The following is an 18,181-nucleotide window of genomic DNA, read 5'->3' on the forward strand; positions in this document are numbered from 1 at the left end:
AGTGTATATTAAAATGTCATCTAATGGCAGATGTGCAATATGGTTATATGATGTTGAGCTAGATATCTGGCAAGATACAGTATGGATAACAGAAATGAGGAGTAAATTTATTTCTTTAACTTGCAATCATTCCCTCAGGTTTTGACATCAAGACTCTATAAATGTTACTTTAATAGCTTTAACTGACCATATAAAAAACACTCATGTCTAATAGTGGAAATCAAACATTTGATTCACCACCAAAAAATGATAAAAAACCCATTATGCTTTTGATATCTCCTGCTGACAAACTGACACAGCAGTGATTTGTAACGTTTCATAACTTGTGAAATGGTGATGTGTGTGCCTCCGTCAGATGGGCCAAAGGCGGTGTGCTGCTTGAGGGGGCCAGGGAGAGTGTGTTTGTCACCACCGCAGATCACTCCTTCTTCACTGAGCCCGTGTCCTGTCAGGTGTTCAACGCCGTGGGAAGCACCAACGTCAGCATCCTGGTGGACGTGCACTGTGAGTAGAGAGCAAACACTCCTGAGCTGTGTGGGATTCTGATGATATATGAATGTGTTTGTCTAAAGAGCCACACTGGTTTCACTCTTGTTACGACACAGTATTCATGAATTGTGCAGAATGAATATACAGTAGATGATTACTGTGCTCTCAGTTCAGTTTGATTCATTTCAATTCAGAAAAGCCTCGTGGCTTTTGTTGTCAAAACCAATACAGAAACAAAGTAGAGTAAATAACAATGAATATATAAAAAAGTAGCGATAGCACATTTAATGAAACTAGTTACTAAGAATATTTAAATAAGCTGAGAAATACACACAATTGTAAGAAAATGTGTGTGCATTGTAGTATATAGAGATGCTGGTTCTGTTTCATGAACAGTTTGAATAAATTCTGCTCTAATAGGTTCTACAAGACATTTTAGGGAAAATGTATTTTCATTTTGTTCATATTTCATGTTATGAAAAAAAAGAGTGACAGAAAGTCCTGCTGTCACTCCTTTTTTCTGTTTCAGTTTCACTCACTTTTCTAACCACAGTTTTGTAACCAGCAGTCTGTAGCTGTTTACAGATGTCTCTGTGTCCTGAGGTTTTAATTCTCTTTTTCTCTTTCAGTCGGTCCAATCTTGGTAGTGGAGCCCAGGCCAGTCACGGTGGATGTGGACTCCGACGTCACTCTGAACTGCAAGTGGTCTGGAAACCCTCCTCTCACCCTCACCTGGACCAAAAAGGGCTCCAGCATGGTAAGAACAAACCGTCATACCTTCCCCTAAGCTTCGACCTTGAACCCTGGAAGATTAAAGTTTTTATTTCATTAAAATGTCACATATTCAAATGTATACAAGAAAGGATAAAAACTCAAAACTCCACATATTGAGATAAAGCCCCGTCCCTGGAACTACAGTATAACCAAATCCTCCAGAAAACCCCCAATCCCAGCCCATATTAATGTCTAAGACCCAGACTTCATAAATGTTTGCTCAGCAGACGGTTAGTAGTAAGACTCCGTCTTCATATCTTAAATCTTTAATTCATGCCTAACAAGTTAAGAAAAGCTCCAGGAAAAAAAACTAATGGAGCCTGCTGAGTAAATCAACATGTTTTATGAATTAAATATAGATCTCACTCCCTCCCTCTTTTTAACATCTCTTCCAGTCTGTCTATCTCTGCTCTCCACCTCACAAATCTATTATTCTGTTTTTTTTATGCATGTTTACCTACTTATTTATGTGCATCCAGGTGCTCAGCAACAACAACCAGCTGTATCTGAAGTCAGTGAGCCAGGCTGATGCAGGCCAGTATGTCTGCAAGGCCATCGTACCGCGGATTGGAGTGGGAGAGACTGAGGTTACACTCACTGTCAACGGTCAGTTACTCTTCAATTAGTCTGCTATTAATAACTGTGCTGATAGAGGCAGAAATTATACAATGTGTAGGACAGATCTGCTTATGCTCAGCAAAGCCCTGTTTCTGTGTCAAACATGGAAGATGAATATGAAACCACTGGGACCTCAATGATGTGTTTGTTTGATCATACATGTATCTGTGTCTCTCTGAAGCCACTGAATATTAGAACAATAATACTGTATATAATAACATTTGCGTCGACCTGGCCTGATTCATTCTAGCCCAAGCCCAACGTAAACCCAACAGCTAATTTTTCAGACCTAAACAGGCACAACACCACTATTTCAATGCCAAAACCCTCTCCCAGAGAGACCAGGAATTGCTTAGTAAATCAAAACCGATTCACCAAGAGCACAGTGACAAAAAGCGAGTTCAAATGCTCCTTAAATCTTCTCCAGCTGACCGGTCAAATCTGAAAGGAGAACAGCAACATTCATTGGCACGTCCTTGCAAAATATGAGGTGCTGAAAGCTTGGTGACCTGGTGACTTCTTGTTCACCAATCTGACAATATGTTAGCACAGTTAATTCAAAGGAAATATTTGTACCAAAATGTGCTGCATCAGTTTTATTATTAAGCCATTTAAACAAAACCAGAGCAAAGTCATTGGATGGTTAATATGATCGCTTCCTCCATTTTGAACATTTAAACTACATTCATACTGTACATAACTTGACACCAGGGGTTGACTGTAGTCCTGCCACAAATGCATAGGTTTTGATTTATAGTTCACCCCGATATCCCCACCACAACACAATATAAGCAGCCGCAATATGAGCAACAATACTGGAGGCTGTCCTCCTGTAAAAAATGAGCCCACAGGTCGTCTCTACCAGCAGCTTGTTACATTACATTTTATTGTTAGTAGGTGAAGTAAATGTGACAGAACAAAAGAGGAAGTCTGGAGACACAGTATTAAGAGCGACACAGTCTGAATTAGGAGGAGGATGGGTCCACAAACACAGAGCTTTGAAACCTATAGTCATCTTTTTCTTTTAACCATGACCACTCCACAGCTTTAGTATGTGTTTATTACTGTAACCATGACAACGAAGGTTCTCTAACCTCAAGGAAGCACCACGATCTTTTCCTAAACTTAACCAAGTAGTTTTTGTGCCGAAACCAAACAATCAAACCATCCACAGGCGTAACAGCATGTTTATTATTGTGACCAGTGTCTGGTTCGCTGCCTCCACCTGTGTCGGATAGTTATATGAGAAAACACAAGCAGACCAAACTGACCAATCACTGCTCTTCCTGTCCCCACGTGCTATCTCCAAACCCTCCTTGTGTAGCACAGCTACGACAATATCAGTGAAGTTTGAAGCTCCCTCCACCTTGCCCTGTTTAGGTCTACAGTATGAGTAGAAACATGCCCATCATGATCCACAAAAAGCATGCATTTGTGCCAAGAAGTTGAGGAAATATTCTAATAAATGTCGCCTGGTGCGTCACATTATTAAACACAGTGTATTTAAAATTCTTTCCATATTCTCACTGGAGGTTTCATGTTAGCAGTAATTACAGCAATTTCTACACATTAATGTGGTGATGAGTTTTATCTCCCAAACCCTTACAAATAAAACTTGTTGGCTTGTTGCAGTAACATCTCTCTGCCCCGTCCTATCTCTCTCTCGCTCAGGTCCCCCAATCATCTCCAGTGATCCGGTCCAGTATGCTGTCAGAGGGGAGAGAGGGGAGATCAAGTGTTACATCGCCAGCACCCCCCCACCTGATAAGATTGTAAGTCCATCTTTGGAAGTTGTAATCTGCCGCAGAGGTGCTCGACCTTTTCAGATTGCATCTGCCTCAAACAGAATCCTGATCACAGCAGCTCCCTGTCCACCCTGAAAACAAAATGATTTTTACTCTCTCTCCTCTCAGCCCGTGTTACTAGCCGAACGATCGGCACAAGTGGCATTGTTCTCCAACTGTGTCATGAGTATGTGAGAACGGTGTGTTCCCTCTCGGTGGTGGAAGGTGTGACTCATCAAAAACAGCTGCTGTTGAAATGAAAGAGGAGACACATGAAAAAAGAACACTGCCTGTAGTGTTGCCACATGTTTATTAAAGTATTTTGTAACTGTTAAGTGCTGAGATGGCTGATGGTGAGCTCATTAAATCGATTTTTCAAATATGAAAAGCAAAAAAAAAAAAAAAATCGTTTAGTAAAAATTCCACATTCAGCTAATCACCAAACGTATATCAGCTCCCCTCTGTCTAACAAATCCCAGCCAAATGTCTTTGCAGTTTTGAGATATGTCTCACCTTTTTTGATTTGTCGACACAGCTTCTATTTTTCCTGCTCCTGTAAGCCCATAAGCCGTGTCACAACTCAGGTGTTGTACAACAGTGGATCCCAGCCTTTTTTGTCGGGCTTACAGTGTTGCAAGATGTGCTCAAATACCCCTTTATCTTACTCCTTTGATACATGGGATGGCCTTGGGATGGAATTGTTGGACAGTATTTCAGCACAGAAAAACATATTAGGCTGTGGTTGAATCCATGGCCGCACATGTGAATTCATACAAGACAATGCAGCTGTGTGGACAGGTCTTGTGTTTAGCCTTGGTCATTACTTTTAGTGATTCATTTAGATTTTTCTGCTTTTTGCTACAGTCACTAGTTTTAATGCAGTCACAGTTGCAAAATCAAAGCTATGTCTACCAGTTCAATCTAAGATGTCTCTAAAGATGCAAATTTCACCACTTAATTCACAAGAATTAATGAACAATTCTTAAAAAAGGAAATTATTAATGCTTTTTTCTGTTTTCCTGTTCTGTTAAACATCGTATGACCCCTCGGATTTATCTTGTTACCTTTTGGGTGGCACCAGCCATTGGTTGGTCCAAAGGTTAGAGAGATCTGTTTGTGAATGATTTGAGTCTTTTATCTATGAGTAACATTTCCCCCTCTTGTACAATTCCTCTCAAGTTGCCCTTTAATGACACATTTTACCCTCAGCTCCTTCACTGCTGTGGGTTAAAGGTTCTGAGCCAAGCTGAGGTGTGACTTTCTGTAGATGTAAGATTGCTGCAAGAAACTGTTGAGTGATTTTCAGCAGCATTGATTACATTTTCTACAATGCCATTATAATAAATTTAACAGACATATAATCACATAAAATTCTACATATGGTGGCTTTAAGGCCACGGATATTAAGAGTTACTGAGTTATGGTCACCATGAAAGGGTCAGTGTAGCATCAAGACCATCTTGATTTTAGTGTGAATTGGACACACCAGCTATAAACCTTTCCAATTCAGTGGCGCCTTTCAAAGTGGTGGCCATCTTTTCTTTAAAAGAAAGCTTTCACGCAGATTGCCTTACCAGCAAATTGTAATGGAATATCCTCCTGAATGTGCCATAACTGCAGAACTCTGTGCTGCTTTTTTCATTTCTGCCTTTTGCTAAAGTCGCTGAGTGCAATATTTGATCAAACTACAGTTTAATATAAAGTGTTTGTGTGTTATATAAGTCACAAAATGAGCAGTATGGTATGTGATATAAACCTTTAAAAAAGGAAAATACCAGAATGCTCACAAATCACAAAGAGAGGCCAAAAATGGAAATAAATTCAGTAATGACATTTGAGCTTGAAGGCTAGAATGAGTGAGAGAGAGTGAGGGGGTGAAATAGATTGAAGTGATGGAGGGAGAGTAAAATTCTGTACCTTTCAGCGTCAATTATCCAATTGTGCAGTGCCAACATGACAGAAATCAGAGCTTTTAGGAAGCTTCAGCCCCCTGCTGCACTGGCAGAGAGCTCAGAGCGTATAATGTGATACGACATTATAGTCTCGGCTTAATGCAGAGACACAAGGACTTATAAAATATGGAGTATGATTCTGTGTGTGTGCATGCGCGTGCACAGTGTACGAGTGTGTAAAAGAGGCAAGGACAGATTGAGAGACAGAAACCGAAAGACAGACAGTGGCAGTGCAACAAAATTATTGTGAGAATTTAGAGCGATAAAGAAAGAAAGAGAGGGCCTGTGAGAGGCAGACTGTGGAGACAGAAAAAGACGCATTATGCAAGACTGTCAGAGAAAAAAAATAAAGAGCAGATGATTTGAGGCGTTTTAAAATTTCTCCCTCACTGAGTCTTGATCACATTCTCCTTTTTCATTTTGTCAAACCAGGTTAAAAGGTACATTAGTCCAACATATGGGTCTATGTATATTTGATGCCGTAATGCTCCATATTTAATACCCTCAAATTTCTACCTCAGCAGATTTTAAGTAGAAAATTTTTTATCGCTCAAGTACACTTGCTGCACTCTACATGTGTGTTTGTGTGACTGTGTTGTGGTTTATTTGTTATTTCTTCCCCAGCCTGAAAAGTTTCTGCAAAAATTTTAATTAGGCCTATACTGCACCAGGAGAAAAAAAAGCTAGTTACCAAGGTGTGAGAATATAATTTGTTTTGCTTAAAATATATTTCCTGCCCAGACTCGCTTCAGAGTCTCTTAACCTTTCTTAACACCAGCCCATCTGTTGGCTGAATGTTTACTTGTGACTGTGTGTGTGTTTGTGTGTGTGTAGGGTTTTTTTTTTGCGGTTAGTACTATTTAAGATAAGATAAAGTGAAATTAGCATTATTGATCCCTGAGGGGAAATTGGGTGATTGCAGCAGTTAAAGAGCCGAGTTTAGATAAAAATCAAACAAATTAAACATATTGGAGATTACGTCTTCATTGCGCTAATATAGAGCTCCTATTGGCTTAAAGGACATCCTGCTGTGTTTAACAGCAACTGATTTACAGATGTTTTAGTTTACAGATGTACCAAGATGCTGCTCTTAACTTAATCTTAAACTGAAGTACACCAGCTTTACTTTTTTTTTTTCTTTTAAGGTCAAAGGGAGCAAACATGAGAGTGGGTACTCACTACGAAATGTCTTCTAGTGGCCCATTACTACTCATTTCTGTGTTCTAAAAATGTGATTGAAGGTACAATATGGAGTAACTCACTCTGACACAGGTGTAGTGATATCTGTTGGTGGAAGATTAGAAGCTAAATAAACCCTCTGAAATGTGTTTCAGGTCTGGGCATGGAAGGAGAATGTGTGGGAGAAGGAGAAAGGCACCCTGATGGAGAGGTACACCGTGGAGCAGAGTAAACCGCCGTCCCAGGGCGGGGCTGTTCTCTCCACGCTCACCATCAACAACGTCATGGAGTCTGACTTCCACTCGCCGTACAACTGCACCGCATGGAACTCCTTTGGGCCCGGCACCATGATCATCACCCTGGAGGAGACAGGTATGGAAGAAAGGGGGAAATAAATGAGTTTGTGTTTGTCCCTTGAACACAATAATTACAATACTCTTAGAATACACTTTTTAAAAATGCGTTTTGCCAGCAATCTGTGAGGAAGTAAATGAAGTCAAATGTTTGTTAAGTTTTAAGGACATTTGAAGTGATTTTACTGCAAAACTGTGAATGAAAACTCCACATGGTGCCTTTAATGTCCCTGGATCTCATCCTCCTGCTCTTCTCTCTGGTACAAACTGAAGTGCCCCTGAGCAAGATTATTAAGCAGTGGCCTCAGCATGAGGACAACAGATAGTGTTGTTAGTCCTTTGTGGATTGTTACGCATTTTACTTCGAGAACTTTCATTCATCACATTATATTGAGAAAATGATGTCTTCATGCTCTGTCAGTCTCATCTGACTCTTATTCTTTCAGCTGTCAGATTTCACAGGCCTCAGAAAATCTACCAAAATATCTTTGAAAGAGAAAGAGAGAGAGAGCTTGGATTTGTCCTTATGTATACTTATGTTTATCCCTTGTCAGACTTGCATGCCTTATCAACATAACCAGCCCTCAGAGATTCAGTATTAAGCTAGGACACAACAGGATTTATGCTTAAACGATGCAACATCCGTGCAGGTTTCTGTAACAATGAAGCAGCAGCTGTCCCTCAACCCCGACCCCCTTTTTCTCTGCTCGTGTTTGTTTCAGATATTGTTCCGGTGGGAATTATCGCCGTTGGTACGGTGGGCTCCTCCATTCTGCTGCTTATGTTTCTACTGGCGCTCGCCTTCTTCCTCTACCGCCAACGCAAAGGCAGTGAGTGCACATAGTGGTTCTCTAATGTGTGTGTGCGTTACTTACTGTATGTGTCTATCAGTCTTTCTTTCATTCACTTCCCCTATCTGTCATTCTGCCTTTCCACTAAGAAAGGAACATATGCCAGCCGTATAGCATTTTATTCAAATGAGATTAATGAATATTCATACAATAAGGCAAACTGCCCTAAAACGCCTACTGTACAGTTCTGTTTTCATTCCACTGATACAGAATCGTGTGATTATTTTGTATATGCCGCTCGTACGCTGGATAAAGTACATAAATAACAGAACAGGAAACGAGCATTTAAGGGTGAATAGTATTTAAATGATGAATTCCTATATGTTATTTCTACAGCCTACGGCAATCCAATTAGTATTTATGAACACAAACCACACTCCACAAACCAGAGAGCTTCAGAACATGTGGTGTCTTCAAGTCGTTAAATTTATAGCAAATAAAGAGTTTGGGAAAGACAATGAAGGTGACTGGCACATTCCCCAGAGGGATATTTCTGGGGGATAACAGTATATTTTCTGATTCAGAGCTGATAACACAACTACAGAAAGGATATTGTTTAGAAATAGAAACTCAAACAAACATCGCTGTGGCTCCAGATAAGCAGTCTGTCATTTGTTGTCTATGATGCAGCTCAAGACTTCACTGATTTAAATCTTTACTTCTGAGGTTTCTGGTTGTGGGAAGTGAGTCGCTCATGTTGACAAATATTGACTGTTCCGTGCTCGGGATGTATGAATTAAACTGAGTGGTGCCGTGTTTAACATAGTAATATGCCTGTTTTATTATGCCTCTGCACTGGCCGTATGTTTTTTGGGTCGTCCGTCCGTCCGTCTGTCCGTCCCGTTCTCATGAATGTGATATCTCGCCTCGAGGGAATTTCTTCAAATTTGGCACAAACGTTCACTTGGACCCAAGGATGAACTGATTTGATTTTGATTGTCAAAGGTCAAAGGTCAAGGTCACTGTGAGCGCACAAAATACATTTTTGGCCACAGCTCAAGAATTTACACACAAGTGGACCAGTTGGTGGAGGCATGCAACAGCGAGGGCGGTGATTTTAGTTGACCTAAAATCACAATCCCACTCAGCTCACCAAACTGAAATTTTTGTAATGAAATGACATTAAAAATGTTTAATTTCTAAATGTACATATTTAACCTTGTGCTGCTCTATGTTAATGTGACAGCCCTCAGTTCAGACTTGTGCCGTGTTGGATGTGTTATGGAAATAGGTCCAATCTAAGAAGACTGCCATTGTGACTTTTATCTAAAATTGAGTGGCATTTATTCAAAAATGAAACAGATATATACATTTACCAGCACATTTAAGTACAGTAACAAGTGCTAGTCTGAAAAGGCCTTTATAAAATGCAGTAGATTCAGCATTTGCCCAGAAGTTTCTAAAGTTGCTAATGTCAAAATCCCAACGTAATGGCTTTTTCAGACAAAATAATGAGCCAATGAAATCTTCATCCTCCTCATCATTTTCAATCCTAACAGCCCCTAAGAAAGAAATTAATGCCAAAGGAACATGTAGTTTCATCATGGCGGAAAGTGAAGTCCTCAAAATTCAAACCATTACCTCTCTCTGCCTTTTGTGGCTGCCAGCGTGCCAAATTGCTTAATGTACCATTATCAAATGAGAGAAAATAAGAGAAACAAGGCAAATAATGGCCCAGACAAGTCCAACGAAAACAGCATTAAACAGAATAAGGTGTTCTTACTGTTCTTTTTGTTGCTTTTTTAACCAGACTGTTGAATAAATCAATAATTTATCCTGATGCTGACCCAGAATATGACCAGAGGTTGTGTTTTTGTTCCAGGCCGCCGGGGTGTCACTCTTGGTAAACCAGACATCAAGGTAGAAACAGTCAACAAAGAGACCCACAGCCTGGAGGAGGAGGCGGCCAACGTCTCCACTGCAACCCGAATGGTCAAGGCCATGTACTCCGTGAGTAGACACCCATCTGAGTCACCGGGGGCCGTGGAGAGGAGGCGTATGGGTCAATGGCCTTAAATGTACAGATACACAAAGGGCGACATGGCAGGAGAGGCTGTTACGGCCGCATGCGCGCGCACACACACAGACGTTTGAAAGTACACGTGCACACAGTAAAACAGACACACATACACAAAGCCTGCCTGCATACAAAGCAGATTCACACACATCAAAAACATACACACAAACACATTCACTCACATGACCCAAAATCAAGAAAAGAACAGACTGCACACACACACACACACACACACACACACACAAACACACAAACACACACACACATATAAAGGGTACACAGAAACACACGTACACAATGCAAATCAAACCGCACACATAACACACACACTCACTTTAAGATGTTTCTTTTAGAAGAGCGTTCCACCCTGGAAGTCCTGCTGAAGAATCTTATCGACGAGGCTCCTTTGGCGCGGTTTTAAAGCTCGACCCGAAAACTTTTTTTTTCCCCAACAACTAAGCGTTTCTCATCTTCCACTCTCTTGGGATGAAAAACCTGAAACTCTGTTTTCCTCTCCCCTCCCTCTCTTCCTTCTTCTTTCCTTTCTCACCCTCCCTCTTTCCGTGTGTGTGTTTCGTTGTTTGATGGTTTAGTTTCTGCCCTCTGTTTCCCTCTCTCCCTCCACTCAGCCATTCAAAGACGACATGGACCTGAAGCAGGACATCAGGAGCGAGAGCGACACCCGGGAGGAGTACGAGCTCAAGGTGGGGTGGCTGGTCGACTGCAGAGACGTCTTAGTATTTTGACAGCGAATGTTTTTTTCTATAGCATCTATATCCTGCATGGTGCACAGACATATCACATGTCATGAACTTGTGGTCATATCCATCATTAAGTGCCGATTACCAGCTGCACTTTTTCCTCAGGTTTGGCATTTTCACTGGAGGTAAAAACTTTCATTACAGTACACAGTGCCAGGGGGCTGTTCATTCTCATTGTAACAAACCAACTAATCTAAATAAGGAGACAAACTGCTTCAAACATCCTCGGTGTGAATGCACCCTGATAGAACTTTTATTCCAGAGTTAGCTATCACCCATTTGAGCTCTCTCTCTTCTTGCATCGGAAACCATGTTTATCTTCTCTCATTCATACACATACTCTGTGCTGCATCATTCACACACCATTACATTGCTGGACATAGCATGAACACACCTCCTGCAACCAGCTGCACCCACATCACCGGCACATCAGCCTGCAATATGACAATATACAGTACATAAAATATGAGCAGTGTGTAGTATTATATAATCGCAAACGTGTCGACGGTCACTTTATCATAGCAAATGAATCTCGCTGAGTCAATATGTTATCCTGATTTTACTGAAGTTTTTTATTTGATTTAACTAGTTTTTCAGTTTATCATAGTTTTATAGTTTCATATACATATACAGAGCAGATGTGTCTTTACTGCTTAGCACATTGTCATCACTTCCTATATATGGAACAAAAAACAAGGCTGAAAAGCTAACAGTCTTCTCTATGATGACAGGATCCAACCAACGGCTACTACAACGTCCGAGCCACCACCCACGATGAGGCGCGCCCCCAGTCCCGTGCCATCCACTACCAAGGAGAATTTCGCTCCCCGAACCCAAACAGTGGGCCGGCCGGTGCCACGTCCAGCGGACCCTCGGCTGCCCCCAGCGGTGCAGTTCCGCCCAGCGCGGTGCCAGGCTCAAGGACAGGCTGCTATGACCCCCGCCCACCCTCCAGGATGTCCCATGCCACCTACGCCCAGTTCAACACCTTCTCCAGGGCGGCGCAGAGCCAGCAAGCACCTCCCAATCCGGCTCTTCAATCGCCTGGAGATTACCCAGGAGACTGCGGCCTGCTGGACAGCACGACGCAGCTGGCCTACGACAACTACGGATACCCGTCCCAGTATCCCAGCTACCGCATGGGTTTTGCTCCGCCCATAGAGGAAGGACCAGCCTATGAGATGTATCCAACAGGACAAGGGACTGGACCAGGGCCAGGGCCAGGGCCAGGACAGCAAAGTCCTGAAACAGGACTTGGGAAGTACGGAAGCTCCACTCGCTTCTCGTACTCATCTCCTCCCTCCGACTATTCTCACAGACACACACAGCGGATGCAGACTCATGTGTGAGAAACACATACACACACTCTTTGGTTCGCTTTGTGCAGCACCAGTACTTATTACACATAAAGAAACTTTGAAACTTAAAAAAAAACAAAACAAACAAAATCCCACCTTCCTATACATAAATCTGAATCTGTTTTCTGTTTCCATAACAACCAGTGCATGGAATTTGGTTACTTTTCTGAACCAATAAAACAACGTAACAACGCACAGCAGTCAGCAGCATCACCGCATATATAATAGTTAGCAGCAATACATACAACACATGCAAAGCGACATTTACACACGTACGCACACACCTTCCATTGCGTGCAGTGTTCATGCTTCAAGAAAAGCAACAGCGTGCCACAATCAAGAGAAAAGAGACAAAAAGAGAAGAAGAGCACTTTGAAGACAGGAAGAAGAAGAGCGCCAAGAGCTTACAGAGGAGCAGAGGAACCGCTTTCTTCCTGCAAATCCTCGTTTTGCTCTTTGACCATCTCCCTGCGTCACGTTTTCCTCCCTCCTCATCTCTGTAAATAAGTGCAAATTCAGATTTGGATCATTTTAAAGTTATGTCCCTGTACAAACCTATACAGTGTGATGCAGTACAGTGACCGACAGCAAACCTCCCTGCAATCCACACTGACTCTCACATATTGCAAAACACACACACGTACACACAGACTTTGTTTCTATGTATTGCAGCAACGGGGCAGCTTGGACTACAACTATATCTGGCACTTTTTGATCCTCTTTCCTCACTAAAACCTGCCCAGTGGCCATTTTTTACAAGATCTACCTTGATTTAAGTGGGACAAAGCTTCTTAAAGTGGTACAGTGAGTGACCAGAGTGCCAATGCTTATGTGCCAACACACACAAACTTTTGAGGTGTGTCTTCTTTTGTAAAGTGTACACTAAGATGCTCTGGACGACGAGGTTTTGTACGTGCCACATCTAAGAGGAAAGGAGCAGTAGCAAGCATCTCTGTAAACTCCTTCTCCTCCTCATGTCTCATTTTTATCATCATGATGCATTTCTATACTTCACATTTCACTCAAGGTCAATGCTGTAAACCGTTTTTGTGAAGCGAGGTGTGGCAGGAGTGCTTTTTCATTCAATGAATTTCTGCAATTTGTACAAAAAAATACCTCCCCTATCCTCAAGTGGCAAAAAGTATTTGTTTCTCTCACTTGCACAGTAGAATAGATGTTTTTTTCCCATATTTATACCGAACCGTATGGAGAAAAAAATGGCATTCAGAAACATTTTATAGTATTTTTATAAGGAGTTGTGGACCAAAGGTTCAGAGTTTTGGGTGATGCTCGCTTTTTAATGTGTAAGTGGCAACGTGATCGTTATTGGAAACGTTTTGAGTTTCTTTAAAAAGAGATGGACGGTATTTTTAAAGTGGATCTTGTAGACTTAAATTAGAAACTTTTAAGAGCTTCATTGCAAAATGGTGAATATCCGGACTGGGGGGAAAAATTCTCTTCAGTGGATATCTCTCTTTGGGGTGAAACTCTTCCTCTGACTTCCGGTCTTCTGACTGGACTGCCTTTTTTAAAATGTTAACGACATTCAGAGCGATGGATGGAGAACAAGCAGCTGCTCACTTTGAGCTGTGCTGTTAACTTTGGAAGCAATGAGATGGTTCAAGTGTAGTCTAACATATCAAAATGAACGTACAGAGGGTTCTATCTAGCTCATATGGTACTTTGTACATTTATGTGTAAGTATGCTGGTTTCCTCACTGCAACAGAAACTTTGGTGGTATTCTGTGTCTGAGATCTTTCCTTTATGTTGTGTCAGCTTTGGTATGTGTGACTGGCTTTTGACCCTACAGGTCACAATGAGCAGCATTTAAAATACTGCTTATTTGCTCTAACCTCTACTGATGCAGCTGCTAAACAAATCCCATTTTTGAGTGAATCTCCACTGCACTTTCATCTAAAATATTTTTGCCCAAAAGAGGAAATCTGATTTGTCTTTTTTGCCTTCAAAAGCATGAGGGCAAAGATAAATTTCCTTGCAGATTAGTTGCTTTGCTTACTTTCCCAAAGTCGAAATCCGCAATATGAGCAATTTACAAACAGCTTTTCAAGTCTATCCAACTTAATTTGAACAGTGTGGATTATTATCTACGTAGCAAGTAAAGCTGCAAAGTTTGGATAGTCAAATGCAAATTTTTTTTGGCTGATGTAAAAAGTTATTTTAAGTAAGAAGCACTGAAAAGGAAGCCTTACTTATAAAACAACAGTGCATGTTACCATTGTCCTAAGATTGGTTTTCAGACATTTATTTGAGTCGTAGGGAACTGAATGGTTGTTTTTGGCTACGCAAACATCCAGTTGGCTTTTTATGAGTAGTGAGCACAAGAAGTTCAGTTTTGGCCAACATATGTGAGATACGTTCACCCCTACAACTTCCAGTCACTTACTTATAATGTGAACACTGCACTGAAAACAGTAATCGATAACAGCTACTGGTACTGAAGCAAGATCAGTGAGAAATGGTTGGCTCGTCTGCCATAGAGTTACCACTGGTTGTAGAAGTGGTTCATTTTGTACCATCTCACAACTTCACCTTTTATGGTGACAATCATTTGCTGATTAGACTCCACAGCTGCAGCATCAGGTTTTACCATATGCTGAACTTGAAATTATGAGGTTCCCTCACCAATGCAACTTCATTTTGAAGATACCTTAAGTATGACTTTTTAAACTTCTTTTGGCAACCACTGGGAATTGCTTAAACATTTTATTTTTTACCTTCTCTTAAGGGCACATCTGCTTTATTAGATAGACAAAGTAAAGGAGGACTAAATGAGTCACCCACTTGTGACTGTACCATGTTTCTGAGCAGTTAAAAATGATAGCAGACGAAGTGTTGCTTTACAAAGACCAGAGACTGCAAAGTGAAGCCAGGAATCTTAGCACCTCCAGAGGTAATCATTGAGTCTTTATACTTATCAGCCACCCTATCAGCCCCTCACAGATACAGTATATTATGGTAATTTTGTGCTAAGGGGCAGTAAAAATTTTATTTATTGCCCCTATTTTGAATAAACACTTTCAGAAAGGAAACCACAGCCACATCATTTCTGATTAGAATATCAGATGGAACCTTGCAGCTCCAAGGTCACTATATAAACCGTTTCAGCAGTTACGGAGAGAAGAACGGCAGATGGAGCACCCTTTTAAATTTATATGGTTATCACAGCCTTGGTACTGCATACTATTACCTCTTTACAACCTTTTTACAGAGTTGTAGCCGCGCAGTATTTTGCATCTGACTTGGAATGTCATTATGACCTTGTGTAGAGTGAGTAAATTTGACACGGTGGAGGTACTGAGGCCAACAAATACACAGCCAGGCCATGCAGGTACTTAGTCATTACCTCTTAACTATTTACAGTCTGTTGACAGTGGGGGCATATAAATATGTAGAAGACACCATAGATGCCAAAAGTGCAAAATGGATGTTTAGATGTGGCTCTGTATTGGAAAAAAAAGTGGTTTGGAAGGGAATGTGAAAGTGTTTACTCCATGTCTTTTTTTCCCCTCTTCCTCATATGTACCTCTCACGGCAGTGTGTGCTGAAACTCTTTACTCTCTACTCTCTCCTGTGTCATATTAATAGCCACCTACCAGCTTCCAAATTTAGAGGTTGAACCTGTCTTTTCATGGAAAAAAAACATCATTGCAAACCTTTCTCATAGCTTTCTTCCAAATTTTCTTCAAGATGACGACATATGGGGTAGATATAGCAATCTAGCTTGTATAAATGTGTGTATGTTGGAGGGTTGGGAGTCTGTTTTTACAAAATATATAGCTTCAAGCTCATGACATCCATCCTTGGTGTTCATTATTTCATGATCTCCTTTCTTTCTATGAAAATCTGTATTTTAAAACTTATTTTCTTGGTATTATTTTGTGGTGTTACATCACCGGTGGAAGAAATGACTGTGGTCAAAAGTGTGTGTTTAAGTTTTTATACACAGTATTTTATTTTATCTTGTGTGCATCAGAGAAGGGTGGTGGAAGGTTCTGATTAATCAACCCAGCGAAAAAAAGAGAGTGGATGTATGTGTCTGTGGCCAAAATGACTGCTCAGCCAGGCCACAAATAGCCAAAATTCTGTCTCAACTAGGCCAACCCAGACTAGAACCAGGCCAGACCCACAGCTAACTGCTCTGTTCCATGCTGTGCTCTGCTGTGCTATCCCTGGCCAAGAGTGACTCAAGTGGCTCGGTGTCCATTTTTACCTTTTGGAGTCTTCAGTGAGTGCCAAAAGACTGTGCAAAGAAAATGAACTGAGCAGACAAACAAATGCAGCAGCCATTTGTGCTTATTGTGTTTATGTATGCTCATGGGTAACTGTGTGTGTGTGTGTGTGCGCGCTCTACTGGTTTGTGTTTCCATACATGCACATGTAGTTTATGTGTCCATGTGTGAACATGCATGTGTGTGTACATGTGTACAGCATGTAACCGCAGTGTGTTTTCATACCATTATAAATATGTGGACTGTAGAAATAAGGGTTTGACTGATGTTATTGGCAAACAGTCATGTTGTCACCTGCTGGTATGATGGAGGTTCCTCCTGACCACACTTGCATATAAATCACCATAAGATTGGTGTTTATTCATTTGATCAATAATCATTTTTGAGAAAATATTTTTAATTTAAAAGCAGTATTTTTGCAACGTGTTAAAGTTATAATCCTTAAGATTTTTATTGTATCAAACCACCTTTATGGTATTAATATAGCAGTCTGTAATTGTCTATTGTCTGTTGTTTACAAATTAAACAGGACTAAAATTACAAGGATTATAACTTTAAACTGCCTTAAAGAGCTGCAAAACTTTACAGAATTTCATCTACATTTTATTGTGAGCTGAAGCTTTAAAAGCATTTCCACCCTGCCAAGAAGGTTCTGTTGGTAACGCTGTATATGTGTGCTTTTGGATTAAAAATAGTACATTGTGAAGGTGTTGAATATTGGCAGGAAAATAAATAAGTCAGCATCGTCAGCATCTTCACAAAATTACAGGAAAAAAGTAATAACATTGATATCAGTTTTCAGAGCCACACATCAGTCAAACCCTAGGAGAAAGCATGCAGCTGGTAGGACAGAGTGAAGGAGACATCGTGTGGCCTTAGGACAGGAGGAAGGAGCCGAGGTGGTCTGCTTGACCCTCATCCAGCTGCTGAGCCTGTCTGCTCTCTGAAACAGCTGCACAAGTGAACAGGATTAACTGATGCTCTGCTTAGTATCATTGAGCATATGAAGACAATGATTAGAACAGTGAGAAGGAGTCCATATTGCACTTAAAAATGTGTGAAGTGGAAGTGTGCATGACGATGAGAGAGGGATAGTTTGTGAGTTCAAATAAGCGTACATATATTCTCCATACTCTACTTCTTTATTTTTATCACTATATATTGTTCACATGCGTATTATGTTCATACTGGGTTTGAGTACTTGTTTATCCCTTTTATTCAAGAAAAAAAGTACAAAACATACAAGATATTATTGATTTTTATTTCATTTTTCTCTGTTTGAATTCTGTTTTTTTCTTTCAAATTGTATGTAATTATTTTTCCACAGTATTACAGAAAATAAAAGAAGACATGGCTTTCATAAGAATGGAGGTGAAAAGTTCTTTTGTTTGTTTTGCTGACATCAAGTTTACAGAGTTCATTTTATAGAATTATATTTAGTATTTTTATCATTTTGTTGCAGGAGGAGACTTAAAAATATTTTCACCTCTTTATTCTGACTGAGGTTTGTACGTCTCGCACACTGTTGTTTATTTAGGTCAAACTATGACTGACTGTACCCGAGCAGTTGTTGTGACAGTTTCTCATGTCAAACAGCCTGAAGTGGGAAGTAAGTGAGTGTGTGTCTATGTATAGCACACAGACACAAGGGCATATAGTGTTTACCTGACTGTTAGTTAGTGTGGCGGTGGAGCTCAGTGAACAACACCAAAACAAACCTCTGCAGAAACTCATTTCTCCTCTGTCACCCCTACAACCTCTCTATTTTTCCTCTGTTTCCTTCTTCTCTTCTGC

General features: G+C 40.7%; 1 protein-coding gene across 21 annotated transcripts in view; it reads left to right on the forward strand.

Moving 5' to 3' along the window:
• The window catches only part of kirrel1b (kirre like nephrin family adhesion molecule 1b), a 79,182-nt gene that overhangs the window by 51,596 nt on the left and 9,405 nt on the right, over window positions 1-18,181 (forward strand). For 16 of the 21 annotated variants that reach the window (XM_051069826.1, XM_051069824.1, XM_051069825.1 and 13 more), the window contains exons 7-15: window positions 356-504; window positions 1,119-1,246; window positions 1,743-1,869; window positions 3,553-3,653; window positions 6,952-7,168; window positions 7,872-7,979; window positions 9,823-9,950; window positions 10,611-10,721; window positions 11,510-12,123. In XM_051069826.1, coding sequence (XP_050925783.1) covers window positions 356-504; window positions 1,119-1,246; window positions 1,743-1,869; window positions 3,553-3,653; window positions 6,952-7,168; window positions 7,872-7,979; window positions 9,823-9,950; window positions 10,611-10,721; window positions 11,510-12,123 — 1,683 coding nt within the window. Of the gene's footprint in view, window positions 1-355; window positions 505-1,118; window positions 1,247-1,742; window positions 1,870-3,552; window positions 3,654-6,951; window positions 7,169-7,871; window positions 7,980-9,822; window positions 9,951-10,610; window positions 10,722-11,509; window positions 17,758-18,181 lie in introns of those variants that run through there. The other 5 variants (XM_051069828.1, XM_051069830.1, XM_018678159.2 and 2 more) reach the window with 3 other exon arrangements.

This window comes from Lates calcarifer, linkage group LG4, assembly GCF_001640805.2.
Source record: "Lates calcarifer isolate ASB-BC8 linkage group LG4, TLL_Latcal_v3, whole genome shotgun sequence".
In the NCBI taxonomy this organism is placed as follows: Eukaryota; Metazoa; Chordata; class Actinopteri; family Centropomidae; genus Lates; species Lates calcarifer.